This window comes from Oculina patagonica, chromosome 2 (assembly GCF_052425735.1).
Source record: "Oculina patagonica isolate OP01 chromosome 2, crgOcupat, whole genome shotgun sequence".
NCBI classification, from domain to species: domain Eukaryota; kingdom Metazoa; phylum Cnidaria; class Anthozoa; order Scleractinia; family Oculinidae; genus Oculina; species Oculina patagonica.
In genome coordinates, this window is record NC_135759.1 from 12,595,891 (window position 1) to 12,611,699 (window position 15,809).

Below are 15,809 nucleotides of genomic sequence, written 5' to 3' on the forward strand. Positions count from 1 at the left end.
CGAATTTTACTCAATGCTGTTGTTATGCCATAGTACTCAATAAAGGATGTTTTAATATTGTATAGTGCAAGAAAGTCTGTGTATCCTAAAAACTGGTTGTTTTCTGTGATCTGCTTTACTTTGTTAATACCTTTATGAATCCAGGATTTGTAATTAACAGGTTTGTTTCCTACTCGTATCAAAGAATTGTTCCACAAATCCATGTTGAGGAAGTCATTAAACGACGAAGGACTGTTCTTAAAAGTGATATTTGACCACATTTTAAGAAGTTCTCTTAAAAACATATCTTGTATATTCATTTTTTGTATATCCTTTTTATCTAGATTACATTTAAAGGCATTGTGTATACCTAGCTTACGAAATGTGGAACAGAAAAGTTTTTTCCATTTACCATTGTTACTCAAGTCTAGATATTTCTTTATCCACGTTACCTTTAATGATTGGTTAAAGGTCACAATGTCTATCATTCTGGCACCTCCTTCTTTGTAGTCATTTATCATTATTGAGCGTTTAATCTTGTCGCCTTTACCGTCCCATAGAAATTTATAGAACAAAGTGTTAATGTCTTTCAAAGCACTATGGTGTGTCGGAAGAGGCGTCAACTAAGAACGTTTTGATGATTGTTATTCTTCCGAACATAGTTAGGCGCCGTGCTGCCCAGTTTTCAGTCATGTTCCTTATTTTCTCCGTTTTTTCTTTATAGTTTAACGCTAAGGATTTTGTACTGTTTATAGAGAACCACACACCCAAAGCTTTAACTGAATCTTTGGCCCATTTTAGATTTCTTTCAGGAAACAAAACTTGTTCGTTGTTGCTTAACGCTCCGATCCAGAGAGCTTCAGTTTTTTCGCTATTCATCTTTAAACCAGAAATATTATAGAAAGCGTCCACCATGAGCAACGAGGCCTCTAAGGATTTTTTGGTACCGTTTAGTATCAGAGTAGTGTCATCTGCGTATTGACTTATTTTCACCTCTGTATCTTCTACTAAAATTCCTTTTATGTCTTTGTTGTTTCGCATAGCATTGGCAAGTATCTCGGCACAGAGAATAAAAATATATGGAGAGAGAGGACATCCTTGCCTAACCCCTCTACCCAGACTAAAGAATTCCGATGCCCAACCATTGTTCAGTACATTGCTTTGAATGTCTTTGTAGAAAAGTTCGATCCATTTTATTAAAGATGGGCCAAAATTATAAAATTGAAAGGTCCTCTTAACAAAGGACCACTCTAAGGTGTCAAATGCTTTTTCGAAGTCTACGAATAACAAAAGACCCGGTATTTGTTCTGTTTCTGTGTATCTTATGATACCTTCTATCAGCCGAATGTTTTCGTTTATTGACCTCCCTTTAAGAAATCCTGTTTGGTCATAGCTAATTACTTTCGGTAAAGCAGTTTTAAGTCTGTTCGCAATAGCCTTTGAAGCAATCTTGTAATCTGCGTTTAAGAGAGTTAAAGGCCTCCAATTTTTTAATTTACTCAGTATACTGTTTTTCTTAGGAATGAGTTTAATTGTTCCTCTTCTTTGTGAAATTGAAAGTTTTCCACAGCTATAAGAACGGTTAATTGCTTTGATAAAGGCAGTTGATATATCTTTCCAAAACACTTTGTAGAATTCGGATGGTAGGCGGTCGTTCCCAGGAGATTTGTCATTTTTCATTTTCTGCAACGCCTCCAGGCATTCTTTTTCAGTGAGAAGTCCTTCGCAGGAGTGTGACTCTTTAGCAGTTAGTTTATTCTGGTGGCCTGAAGAGGGAAAAAATAATTCGCCCTGATTTTGGTCGATTCCTGGATTAGTTGATGTATATAGAGTTTGATAAAAGCGCTTGCACTCCTTAAGTATGTCTTCGTCTTTTGTAAGCGTCTCTTCTGATGTTTCAAGCTGTCCAATATTGTTTTGTTTGTAATGTCGCTTCTCTAGGTTCAAAAAATATTTATTGTTTTTTTCGCCTTCATTATACCATCTTGCCTTGCTTCTTATAATAGTTCCTTTTGTTTTGTATTCATTAATGATTTCAAACTGGCGCTTTGTATTGTCAAGAGACTCACTTGCTTTGCTTTTTTCGTGCGACGAGGTGTTTTCGCTTTCCAAAACTTTCGTTAATTGAGTAATCTCATTTTCTAGTTTGGCTTCCTGGTTCTTCAAAAGTGTTTTCTTTTTCTTGGCATATCTTATAGAGCTTTCTCGCACTTTCAGCTTGATCATTTCCCAAAGCAGCGAGTCATCAACATTGTTATCATTCTCGTATTCTTTTTGTACCGCTGCGATGGTTGATTTTATCCATTCAATGTATTCAATTTCGCTTAACAAAGACGTGTTAAGTTTCCAGTAACCTGGTCCCCTTGGATTGACATGTAAATTTATTGAAAGAGTGATCAGAGAATGATCTGTTTTGTATCCTGGTTTGATGTCAGTGTTTTTGACATATGTACTCAAACCTTGGTTAATCAAAAAATAATCCAATCTGCAATGTATTTCGGGATTTTTTTGTCTCCATGTAAATCTGTTATCGTCAGGATGCATATCTCTCCATATATCGGTCAAGTCTAGGTTAAGTGCGGCTTCGTTTAATCTTTGTGCGGCTTTTCTATGGGTTTTGGGATTGCCCCGTTTCTTATCCTTTTTTAAATCCTGAACCAAATTGAAGTCTCCGCCAAAAATAATGTCATCGCAAGTAAAATCTAATAAGAGATCGATAACTTTTTGTATAAAATCAGGATCATCCTTGTTCGGAGCATAAATGTTAATCAGCGTTAAGATTTTTTCGTTTGTTTTAATGTCAACTATGGCGAATCTTCCATCTGGATCGGAGCGTTGTTTGAGAATTTGAAAAGAAAAGTTATTGTTTAAATAGAATGCAGACTCCTGCTTTGGAGCTGGTGCAGTTGCTAAATATTGCGTTATAGCCCCATTCATTTGCCCATAGTTTCGAGGTTTGTTCAGTTGAGTGCACTTCTTGAAGGAAATAAACAGAGTATTTTTTGTTACGTAGCCATCTAAAGGTTTCACGACGTTTAGTGTCGTCTACTAAGCCTCTTACATTCAGCGAGCATATTGTAAACTCAGTCATATCACAGCAATGTAGAAAAAAAACTGTGTGTACAAACCCATTACTGTAATACCGTGATAGTAGGCCCACCAAGATTGAATATTATCATAATTGCTATCTAACACACAGAAACAACTAAATAAACAAAAATAACAATAAAAGTTTAACAGCTGGGAAATTTCTACAAGTGTAATGCGGTAACTTGACCCACTACTGTTCTAAGGTTGAATATTTGCCGTTAAAGCATCTTACCGGAATGTCACAACATCTCACTCTTCGCATTCTTCATCATCAGCTTCAGGAGCATGAAATTCTTCAGGGATATTTTCCTTTGTGTACTTTTGATTGTCCACATAGAGCAATTGCTGTCACGCAAAAACGGCAGATTATCGGCAAAATAAGTGATAAATACAGGCCAAAGCGGGCCACTAAAATCCTTTTCCCCAGAGATTTTTTTGGATATCAAATTAGATAAGTGTCTAGTTAACCCATAAAAACTGTTTTTACGATATTTTAAGTTATCGCACATAGAAAAAAATGGCAGAGTTCTACTGCATAATTTCGCTCGCTACTCGTTTGCAAATTTTGCCTTTGGATTTATCCCCGTTTCAGGCTAAAATTAATCTTGATTTGTTTATTTTTCGCTCAGTCATACAATAAAGACCAAATTACATAATAAATATTATTAAATGATCAATAAACAGCTGCTGTATAACGCGCGAGGCGATCAAACTTTCAATAAAATCAGTCAAACCGGAAGTGGATTTTGAGCCCAATTGGGGCGAAATCTTTTTTGACATATTTCTACGAAAGAAAGCTGTATTAGGGACCGGTCATTATTTATGTAGAGGGGGGGAGGGAAAAAAAGAAGGGGGGGTCAAGGCTATTTCAGAGTGGCAAGAGGGGGGGCTAAAATTTTTTATAAAGAAGTTTAGGGGGGATAAGCAGTTTGAGGTGGGTAAAACAGTTAAATAGAACAGTGCAAACACCATATGTGAAACAGTGAGATGCTAAATTGTACAATTTTATGCTATTTCTATTGTTTTCTTTTGTTTAAACTCCACTATTATGTACAACTTTAGTGATTTGTATTTTACAGAAATACTGTTTTCACTCTAAACTCCATTGTTATCTTAAAATTAATTTTAGTTAATAAAGAAACCAGACCTTTATAATCTGCTTTAATATCTGGTTTGACTGAAATTATTTTCTTTTTACAAAATGATTATCACTGCAATAGCCCAAGAAGTAATAAAACATGATATTTATGACAACAAGAATTCAAAGTAATCCCTTTACAACTTTAGGAAAATCATTGGAAAGGAATTATATTTTGCATGGTTATTACATTTGTGTTCACCATGAGAGCATAATTTGTAAAAACTACCACTTTTCCAAAGTTAAGGAGTTAATAATAGAGGTATGTTTACTATACACTTAACTCATCCAAAAATTTGCCGTATTGCTGGACAAGTATCCATAGCAAAGAAGCCTTGGTTGACTAAGTGTTGATCCAGCCTTTTTGAATTAGAACAAGTGTGCAATTAAGATTGTATGTAACATGCATTTAATACTAAATTACTTGAGGCATATAAAGGGAGATATGAGGTGGGGGGGGGGGGTCATCACGTAAATATTGAATAAAGAAGGGGGGGTCACTTGCTACTTACATGGCCTGGAGGGGGGGCCTTACAGAAATTTTGATCTTTCCAACATATTTTTCCCTCCCCACCCCCTCTACATAAATAATGACCGGTCCCTTAGGAAAAACTAACTACGGTCTGTTTGGTTTCTCACCAGGACCTATCTATGGGAAAAATATGAGCGAAATCGTTTATTCCATTTGTTCCGCTGTCTGGTTGATAATTTTAGAAAGTCGCACTTAAAGGAGAAGTTCACTCTAGAATGACCCATTTATTTTTTTACGCCAACAAAACGTTTTCACAAAGATATGTTATTCACCAAAATTTCAGCCTCCAACGTTCGCTATAACCCTACGAAATCTTTCCAAAAACTCGACAACTGAACGCCGCCATCTTGGAGCTGGTAATGTATGCGTGACGTCAAAGAGCTCAGCCTGAAGTTTGGCGGGAAAATTTTAATTGTCGAAACTTTTTGTTTTTTGTATTTCTTGGAGCTCTGTTTGAGCAAAATGGAGATACACAAACAGGCATTTTGACAAACAAAAGCCACTACAAAGAAACAAGGAGTTTGGAGTATTTAAATTTTCCTGCCAAACTTCAGGCTGAGCTCTTTGACGTCATTCATACATTACCAGCTCCAAGATGGCGGCGTTCAGTTGTCGAGTTTTGGGAAAGATTTCGAAGGATTATAGCGCACGTTGGAGGCTGAAATTTTGGTGAATAACATATCTTTGTATAAACTTTATATTGGCGTAAAGAAAATTAATGGTCATTCTGGAGTGAACTTCTCCTTTAAAGATGAATTCCAGTCCGTACCGCGCAATCTCGGCTGCAATGTTTATGTGAGCCTCACACGAACGAATGTTTACAAGCAAAACTAAAAATTCCGCGACAAACTTACATTTTTCTTCATCATTAACGCCAGATATCCTTGCAGAACAGATAATAAGGAGTAGAAGAACCTTGACGCTATTTCAAACCGACGTTTCAGCTCATCGGAAATTCTTAAACGAAACGAACTGTAATGGCGGACTAAAAAACTTCATGTATGCTGTCACCGAAGTGTAACGTTTCAACGAATTCAAAACAAAAACGAAAACAAACCCCGAGTCTGCGCAGTACGGACTGGAAATCAGCTTTAAGTCAACTCGAAAACGTGGTCTTTCGTTCGTTATAAAAGATGTATATTAACACGACTATCAAATGTCTAAACAGCCTTTAAAAAACGTAGTGTCGACATCACATCATACCAGTTGTTGTGTGCTTGTAAATTAAATTACTTGCTTCTTTGACTAGTAAATCTGGAATTGTTTTTTTTTTTACTTTTTGAAAAAAAAATGGGTCGGTCGGGCGATGGGAAACGAAACATTTTATTGGGATGGCCTCAATAATGGATAGTTTTAGCGTTTAGTTGGTTGAAATGGCATTATGAAAATTATGTTCATTTGACCTTTAAGTAATAAATTTTAGGAACTAATAAATGTTCTGACAGTAAAATCTGAACTTTCAACATATTTGATTGCATTCGTGTCCATCTATCTGGCCAACAGGATTTATGAAAAGATAGTTCAAGTAGTGCTGAATGAAATGAAATCACCGCAGTCGCGTGTTGAAACATATCTATTAAAAAACTGCAGTTTGAAAACAAGTTCATTCTTAATGCATAAGTTATGAATGAAAAATTTACTTTCATTGACACTGGAGTAAGCAGTCGCAATCTCTTCAGTAAAAATGCATGTATTCAAGTTGCTGTAAAGACTATAAAATTTACCATGATGATGTTATCGCATCACTTCAATGAACACGCTTCGCCGATTTGCATATATTAGTTCTTGTCTGGTCTTGATAAATACAGGTTATTTTACATGCATCCATAGTCCTTCTAAAATGTATTTTTCAGTTTAAAATCAATAAAATATAGTATTACTGTTATTGTCTATGAGGTTTCTGCTGGAAGCGAAATCTCAATAGGATGTTTCCGGATTTGTTTATTCAGTGGCGAGACAAGGCGCTTGAAATCCCGACAGTTTAATGCGCAGGCTACCGAATTTGTATTAAGTGCAGTTTACCAAGGCACTGGAAGGAAAATGAAAAAAAGAAAACTCAAGTAATGCAAGCGCTTCAAGAAATCGATAACTTTTCATTTAAAATCCGACACAAGTGAATATATAATTTAAATTCTATCATTCGAGCGCATTGTAGCTCATTGTACACCTATTGTAAGCGAATTAAGTCACGTTTGATACATTGGTAAACAAATTTTCTAACCATTTTGCTCTTGTTGCTCAGGCGTTTTAAAGTTCGTACTGGTATTTTACTCGGGTATTCTATTTGGTTCACGATCTAAAAATACGATGACGCTTCTGAAGATTAAGATTTGATAGCTCATCTGATATAACTCGATTCTGGATCGATAGGTTCACTCATAAATTGATTTCCCGTAAAACCTGGTTTTCACTAGCAACGCAAGCACAAGCGCGATCACGCAAAAAGGACAAATGTTGACCGTTGTGCTTGTGCTTGCGGCAAGCACAAGCACAAGCATCCAAATGCAATGCGCTTGTGCTTTCGTTTGCGTCGAAGCCTTTTTCACGGAGAAATAGGAGCTATTATCCTTGCGCTTGTGCTTGCGTCGCTAGTGAAAACCAGGCTTAAGGCTTGAGGACCAACCCGTTCCGTGAACGCTCGACGTCTTTCAGTGTAGGTCTACTGCGAACAACGTGTTCGTTTGTATGTGATTTCAGCGCTCTAGAAATCATGGAATCCGTGATATTAAACTTTCAACGACGACAGCATCTGTACTGTGCAGACTGGGACTTGACGCATGCGCTTTAGAGCCCCGACGGCGATTTGTGACTGAACGCAGAAAACAAAAACGAAGGGCAATTTTAAACTTGGGCCCCCTTTGGGATACGCCCAAGTAACAAGAAAAGATTTGTAGCTGGTCAATACGCGCTACGAGATGTAGACCGGCTTCCGTAAGAGGTCTCCACTGCTGCCGGTCCTCTGCCTGCTGTCTTCCTATTTTGAGCGTAAGGGCACGCCCCAACAATACAATACACGCATCTTATTAACCAAGCGTTATGGGTGTACTCGTGCGCTCGGTCCGTACTCATAAGATATCGGGCTGATATTCTCCCAGCACGGTCCCAAGCCAGTTTGGTGAATAAGAGATTTATTACACGAATGCAAAAGATTTTTATAGATTACATTTTTGAGTTGTTGGAAGTGTGTCAGTTGGAAGTACTGTCTTTGTTGGATTAAAAAATAGTAGTGGTAGTGGTAGTGACTCCATCAGCTTTTACAATTAAAGCTGTTATCAATAGAGGCCCTAGTAAAAAGCGAAAATACAATACACAAATCTTATCAACGTGAATTTGCATTGGCAGGAGGTTGATACCCTCTCATCAGGAAATACTGCGAAATTTTATAGCAAGATTTTCGAAGATTTAGAGAAATAACAAACACATTTCAGAGGCACGCTATGCGAATGACCTTTAGAAGTTTATGTTCTGGTGCCTTCTATGGCCAGTTTTCAGGCCCAGCGTTTGGGAATTAAGAGATCTTTTCACACTCCAGTTTGTCGCGCTGAACGCTTCATGAAATCCTTTACTATTAACCATGCATTGTTTATAGTTTTAAAATTTAAACATAATTGTAATTTATTTTGAAATTGTAAACATTTTGTATTGTTATTCGCGTATATATATTGTACGTAAATCAGTCGTTTAACTGCAATATATGATGTTTAATAAACGAGTTATATATTTACACCCATTTTCAGTTTCTTTCGACTTTTCATCTTTCGACATGCTAAACAAACAAGACCGATCGAAATCCACCAATCACAGCCCACTAGCTTAATACAAATTTTATTGTCACCTCCGCATGGGGGCTTTTCAGAAACAATTAAAAAAATACAATAAATGTAATAGATTGTCTATAAAAAATTATTGATAATACTATTTATTCTGAAATTTTAAACATTGAAGCTTGACCTTCTGAACTTGTGGCAGTTGTGATTGGCTTATTTCAAGCAGTATGTCGAAAGAGGATATAGAAAGATAGCCGCTATGCACGTAACACTGAAAGCAGGTGTAAGAAAAACGCACTCAAATTTGTACATATGATTCTTTCCTTTCACTCAACAGGAACTGTCAAGAATGATGATGGGAAACGTGTACCCCTTGGGGAATTGAAATCAATTCCAGCGGATTCGTCGAGCATCGAATGTACATATGACATCTGGCAAAGAAGAGTCCCCCAAAACAGAAGTTTCATAAAGGGAAAGAAAAAAGGAGCCGACGAGAATGTGTTGAATTATGAAACTACAATTTAACTATTCAATACTGCATGCACACAACCTTGAAGTTGTTCTGGGAAGATAAAGTGGCCGAAGAAATAGTCGAAAATAGCGTACTAGTAAAGGCCTCACTACAGGTTGTTTTCTCAGTTTTCTCGGTTGAGATATATGACTGTTTTTTTTTTTTTTTATAATAAAACATTCTAATTATAGCAATATTTAAGTGTGAAGCTGCTGCAGGATAAGACTAGCCGCGTTTATTTGTGAAAAGGGAGCAAAGTCTGACTGACATTACCATTTGCTGAATTTGAAATATTCCAGTGTTCTTAAATCCTGAAAAATGGCCTTAATCCACAGAATATCACCAGTGATAAATGTCAGGTTACTTGGAACTATTGGAAGTCCTGATTTACAGAAGAAAATATTTATTTTTGCAGTCCAACAAATTGATTTCGCTTTTCACCCCGCGAAAGCGTTGTTGAAGTTTCCCGGCAGCGTTTCGAAGTCACGTTACCTTAATGTTGTTCATAATGTCGAGAATATACAATAATTCAAAAAGATTGAACAAAAATGTAACTTAATGATATGCGCTAAGTGTAGTACTTTGTTAATATAAGAAATTCACGTTAATACAAGAAAACGCTCTTTCGATAAAAGTCATGAAAAAATAAATAGATTTTATGGCATTTTTGTAATTACCTATCTTTATTATGCTTTCCCATTTTTCTCATTTTTGTTCTTTTCTCCCTCGCGCAAAGCACGCCAGCGAAGCACCACGATTCGAGATATTTTTGTTATAACGTCAGCGTACACCTGCGCTCTGTCCGTACGGATTCTGCGGGAGGGGAGTCCCAAGGCAACCCGACTGGGGGAGGAGCCTTAATTATTTTTTGCATAAATTCGCTTTGTTATGTTTATACAATTGGCTTTAACAGTTCTTTAATAATGGTATGTCCTCGTTCCATCTTGAAGCAGAGAAGGTCAGAAACCATTAGAAAACACAAGCAGCCAGGGAATATTTTCTTCATAAACATCCCAAACCGAAAATTGATTTCCAAACAATTTAGTAGATGGAAGAGCCAAGAAATCAAGCGAAATAGTTAATTAACGGATGTACAGAAAAGAAAAACTGATTTACAGCGGGGGCGGCCATAGTGTCAACTTTTTCTTCTCTCGCGAAATCAGAAGACCGCAGAAGGCGATCGAAAATGTAGAGACAATTTTACTTTTTTACATCTGTTTTAAACGTTTTCAAATAGTGTATTTAAGTGAAGTTTTCCGAAGTGCTTTGCGACGACAAAACATAAACGCTTAACCAAAATTATTTTTAATTACGCTAAAGGTCAAGCCTCTTTTTGAAATCAGCCCTATGAAATTTCACGCTGACTTTCTGTATGCCGAGTGGTTGTGACAATACATCACGTCCCTTTACCTTGCCAGCCAAAGGGATGTCGAACGCATTCGCTAATCTTTGATTACGACTAGTATAATAATAATTTAATGCTTATTCAGCGCAAATAAACATATAGATACGATCAAATGCGCCTTAAATCAAATTAATAAAAAAATCTATAAATTTACAATAGAAATATAAAAAAATACAATAAAAAATTTGCTAGTATAAAAATTAAAAACTTAAGATTAAAATTAAAACAACAAAATCTTAAACTTAAATTCGTGAGAAGTCATGCTAAAAGAGGCTCTAACAAGCAAATGCTAATTGCTCGTTTAAAAAGATCGTAGCTTCTGATCGCTCTTATTTCAGATGGTAATTTATTTCACAATCAAGGGGCTGCTACCTGAAACGATCTGTCTCCAAGGATTTTCTTGGTCTTTACCCTTGATGGCTCCGACAATAGTTCCTTGCACGATCGCATGTTAAATCTTGTTTGTTCTCTAATATTGATTAAGTTACAAATACAAGACGGTGCGACGCCATAAATTGCCTTTAAAGTTAGGATCAACACTTTGTACTCGATCCTAAAACATGTGGTCAAATTTTAGTGTCTGACTAAACTAATCGGGCCTCACAATTGTGCATGCGCTGAAGCTTACCAATATGTGGAATATCCAATATCTGGTATATCCAAACACCAAGAAGAGAGTTGAAAATATGACGCGCAGCGGAGTATTTTTGACAAAAGTCGAGGTGTTTGGAAATGTGATGAAACACTGTCTCAAGTGTTTGATATATCTTCTCAATCGAAACGAAAACCAAGGAGTAAACGGAGAAATAAAATCGTAAACATCTATGCTAATTAAGATCGGGTATCCAAACCACCGTGACGGTTATGATTTTCATTGTGTTAACTTGATGAATTATTAATGAGTTTGAGAAGTTTCTTTGCAATAACGGGAAGTTTTTACTTAAGTGAATGTTTGACCTTGATATTGCATCCTGGGGATTTTTTTTTTAATTTTTGAGATCTGTCACTAGGGAGATTTAGAAAAAAAACTTTCAATTTCGAATGTAACTAATAAAAAATGGCAACATGACGGACTGATAAATTTGGCAATAGTTTTGTTCTGAAGGGATGGCACTTGTAAGCCAAGTGAAGTGTTTCTTTCTAGCGAGGCACTCTGACTTCTCAAGAAAAACTTTATTCCAAAACAACCAACTGTTGCGGAGGTCGATAAATCCTCAATATAAAGCAGTAGATAATTTCACATGTAACGTAGCCTTCGTCGCGGAAGGCTTTTTAACAGCCGATGTAGTCCGTTCGGACTATATCGAGGATTTTGTGATAAGTCCGGCTGCCGACTTAGGATAATGTAACCTAATGTGAATTAATTCGATTAAAAAAAGTGTCTATTTGTCCTAAGACAAACGGCAATCAAATTTGAACCAAACCTGGTCCAGCCTGCGAACCCAGACGCATTTCCGGCTCTCGCTTGTCTCCGCCGAAAAGTAGCGACTGAAAACTTTTCGGCGGAGACAAGCGACAGCCGGAAATGCGTCTGGGCTCGCAGGACAGTCACGGTCCTACTTACGGCGTCTTTCTGTGCGAGTTCTTCTTTAATAGGTTTCCGGCAATATTTTTTTAACCGTAAGCCCTCTCTTAATACGTGAATGACAGTGTGATGCAAATCGCCTAAATGCGGACTCAGAGAAGCGCTTGAAAGACAGGGAAAGGGTATTGATCAATGAAATTATCATTTGTCGAGTTTCAAATCCTCTCGAACGCTTATTCATACATTAGTACGCTTTGATTACCTGTGGTGAAAAGAGTGATGTGATTCGATATCTTCTTATGATTTCAATTTTTCCCTGTTAGTGGCTCAAAAAAAACATCTCCTGAATTTACTTATCCCAAGACCTCCTGAAAAATTTATTTCCATTTTCTCGGAACCTCAAAACTTCAAGTTTATTTTGTTTTCTGAAGTTCCTAAAACAACGAAAATGAAATACGGATCCATTTTACCTTAAATAGCTTTAACCTCCCTTTTACCGTTTTTTTTTTTTTCAGGAAAAGCCGAAAAGTCAGTTTAGTTTTCACGTTGAATTTTAACTTTGACAGCACAAAATTTGCTGGGAATTACCCAGCCGAATTTAGAAAATTTTTCGGTTGTGCGAGTTAAGAAAGTGAAAAATGTCTTTCAGGGAAAAATTAAACACCTGTTTAATAGCAAGAGATCATAGATAATGTCCTAAAAAAAGCTTTTTATGAGTATATATTTGGTCTTTAGCGCTCAGTTTAGTTGACTGAGCGGCAATGGCAGCTTCGGAAGCAACTTGGGTTGAGCTTATTGATGAGAGAACACCACATTTAATAAAGGAGGTTGCACCAACCAAGCTATTGCCTTACTTAAATCTAACAAACATCGATAAAGAGAACATCAGATGCGATGAAAGGAATAAGGGCAAAACAGAAGCCACACTGACTCTGCTGGAGAAACTCAAGAAGCAAAATGGACCTAATGGACGGAAGACGTTCGACGGGCTTGTTAGAGCGCTCAGAAACGTAGGAAATCAGCAGTCAGCATTGCTTCTTGACCCACACTTTAAAGGTAAAAAATTGAAATCTTTTTTATAGTTAATATCTTACGAATTTAATATAAAATAAACCGTGGGAAGTCGAAACTTCTCGTCGATACCGTTGGTGTTTTATGAGAGGAGGAGAGCAACCCAAGCGTCATAAGCGCCCTCCCGAGCTTCCTGGTTCATCCATAACTCGATAATCACAGAGCCAAAGTAAGAACAATCTGTATCTTCGCTGGAGGCGGCTGACATAATGCCGCACAAAACAAGTCACACTGCTATGGTTTTAATTCATAATTATTGCATAATGTTTTCCTTACCTAATTTGGGTGCAATGCTTTATTGTTACGCCGCAAATGTAATAACTTGTTTAAGCCAAATGTGATCATTTTTCTTGGGCGTAATGTAACATAGAATTCGAAATCAGCTGAAATCGTTTTTCCAAGCTCAGTGTCATTAACGATTGTTGGTTTTACGCGAGTTCAGTCTCGTATCGCTGCTTTGCTTTAACAAAAGTGTTTAGCTCGACTCGCAGACTGAGGGAGGGATTTTCCTCGACAAAACAGACCAAAAAGTAGAGTCTTTCTTATCTGAAATGAAACATAGATTTCGCACATTTTGATCCAAAATGTGTTTTGTCCTGCCTATTGCAGGATCTGAAATATTGTACAGACATTAGAAATAGGGAGTTTCTGGTAGGTTTTTGTACATTATACTAGAATTTTTTCGAGCATTTTAGTGAGGCAAAAGCATTGAGCATTATTCGAGCATTTTAGTGGCATATTCCCGGGAAATTTATTTTTTTTCTGAGAAAATTAAAAAGAAATTAATTTTTTTTTAGAGAAATGAAGACTAAAACTCAAAATTCAACAACAAAAAACTTTTGTAGAGATAGTCACCTACTTTCTTAACTTAGCTTCGTAGATGATTTCGTAGATTATGTTTTTTTTGGCTGTATTTATGAACTTGTATACGTTGTTGTTGTTACTAACAACACTTGAACGTTTTTGTAAGTGTTAACAGTTAACACTATGTTAAAAACTGAAATTAATTAAAAAATGTTTGTATAATGAGCATTATCCGAGCATTTTAGTGACTTTTATGGGGGAGACTGAGCATTTTAGTGGGAAAAATGGAGCATTAAGGTGGAGCATTTTAGTGGGGAAACAAAAGCATAATGTACAAAAGCCTAGTTTCTGGTTGAGTGAAAGAAGTTTTAGTTGGTCAACTCAATGGGTTTCTTTTCCCAAGTTTACTGGAAAAGGCAGTGGTCATATTATTGCGAAACTGTCTAATTATAACATCAACGTACCTGCTATTAATGTTCCTATTTACCATGTATTTTCATTTTATGTTCTTGTTTACCCTCTTCAATGCGAAAGCACTAAATAGATAAGATAGATGTGAAGGAGACTAAGAACTGCTAACAATTATTGAATGCGATACATATTAAAACTTAGGAACGCCTTAAAGCCCTAGTTTTTTGGGGGAGGCAAAAATAACGTACTTTTGAGAACGAAGAGTATTGGGAGCGGAGAAGATAACTTTATTTTAGCTAAAACAGCAGCGTTTTCATTTGGCAACAGTGCTCGTAGTTGTTTATTACTTGTTTGTATATTTTTTCATGACGGATTCAGGTGGCCGGGTGGCGAATTAGTCGCATTCAAATCCGCACCTGATGTTGTTTTCACTCACCTCGGATGCTAAGAGGCCACCTGTTGCCTGTTATTAGGGATTGTGCAATGACTATCTGGAGGGAGGGGGGGGCGGTTAATACGGTTCAAAATAAAGTCACACACCTCTCACTAAGCAGAAATTAGTTTCACCCCTCCCTCCGGCACCTACCCTGCCCCGCTCCCCTCCCCCTCACTTCCTACCTAATTTACGTGTTGGATTTCTTCATTGGGCACAAACATTACTTTAAAGAAGATTAAAAAGTTTGCGTTCTCTCCATCAGAATCACTTGACTCTGATTCTGAAGTTCTGAAGTTTTGTTATGAAATTTCATTATCTTCCAGAACATCTTTGGCAGAACTCGTTTAGTTATCTTGAGACCACGTTGCTTCAAATACTTTTTTTAGCTGGTTGCTTGTGAGCACTTCCACATCATTTCCATTGTTCCAAGAAATATAAAATTACCGTATTTTCTCAATTAAACACCCCCGGCGTTTATTTTAAACTTGGCTCAGTTTTTCCCAATACGGACCGACCTAGGCTGGTGAATAACATTTTTTTCCTGCTTTGTTTGTTTTTAAAAGAAACCTAGAAAGGTTGTGTCACAAAATCTTTCTTTGTATACGCGCGTCATTTCAAGGTTGAATCGATCGACGGGTTAGCAAAAGTGTAAAATTCTGTTTGTCATTTATAAATTCGGAATAAAATCGCTTCGCTTAAATGAACCGTACTCAGAGAAAAGTTCAGCATATTAAATTTACACTGAAGATATTCAATAAAAGAAACTGAAGTAGTAAATATAGCATAAATGTAAAATCGAGCCAAAGCATTATCACTGACGAAGCTAAACACTTTTAAATCGATTTCGGCTTCCCAATGAATGTTTTGAAAAGAACTCTGTTCGTAGGATAGTACAATTTGACGGAAAGACAGTATCGGTATAATAAATTAATAAACTCTGCGTTGATTCCCAGCAGAATTTCGAATTCTTTGTGATAACAAGTGCGAAAGTGAAACTGAATGAAATGCTTAGTTTGGACGTACGGCACAACATTGCGAGAATTATTTTGACTGTTTTTTATTAAAGAATCTGATTTCTTGAATGATGGAAACTAGTGTTTTGTTTTGGAAAAAAAAGTGGCCGATAAAAGACAGTTTTTA

General features: G+C 36.7%; 2 protein-coding genes across 3 annotated transcripts in view; both read left to right on the forward strand.

Moving 5' to 3' along the window:
* The window catches only part of LOC144639024 (rhotekin-like), a 93,589-nt gene extending 83,908 nt beyond the window's left edge, over positions 1-9,681 (forward strand). Inside the window, exon 10 of one of the 2 annotated variants that reach the window (XM_078498292.1) lies at positions 8,844-9,681. In XM_078498292.1, coding sequence (XP_078354418.1) covers positions 8,844-9,031 — 188 coding nt within the window. In that variant the 3' untranslated portion in view covers positions 9,032-9,681. The remainder of the gene's footprint in view (positions 1-8,843) is intronic. The other variant, XM_078498297.1, reaches the window with a different exon arrangement.
* Positions 9,682-12,526: 2,845 nt separating this feature from the next.
* Positions 12,527-15,809, forward strand: part of LOC144638762 (ATP-dependent RNA helicase DHX58-like) — a 45,321-nt gene continuing 42,038 nt past the window's right edge. The window contains exon 1 of the mRNA XM_078498024.1: positions 12,527-13,003. Coding sequence (XP_078354150.1) covers positions 12,709-13,003 — 295 coding nt within the window. The 5' untranslated portion in view covers positions 12,527-12,708. The remainder of the gene's footprint in view (positions 13,004-15,809) is intronic.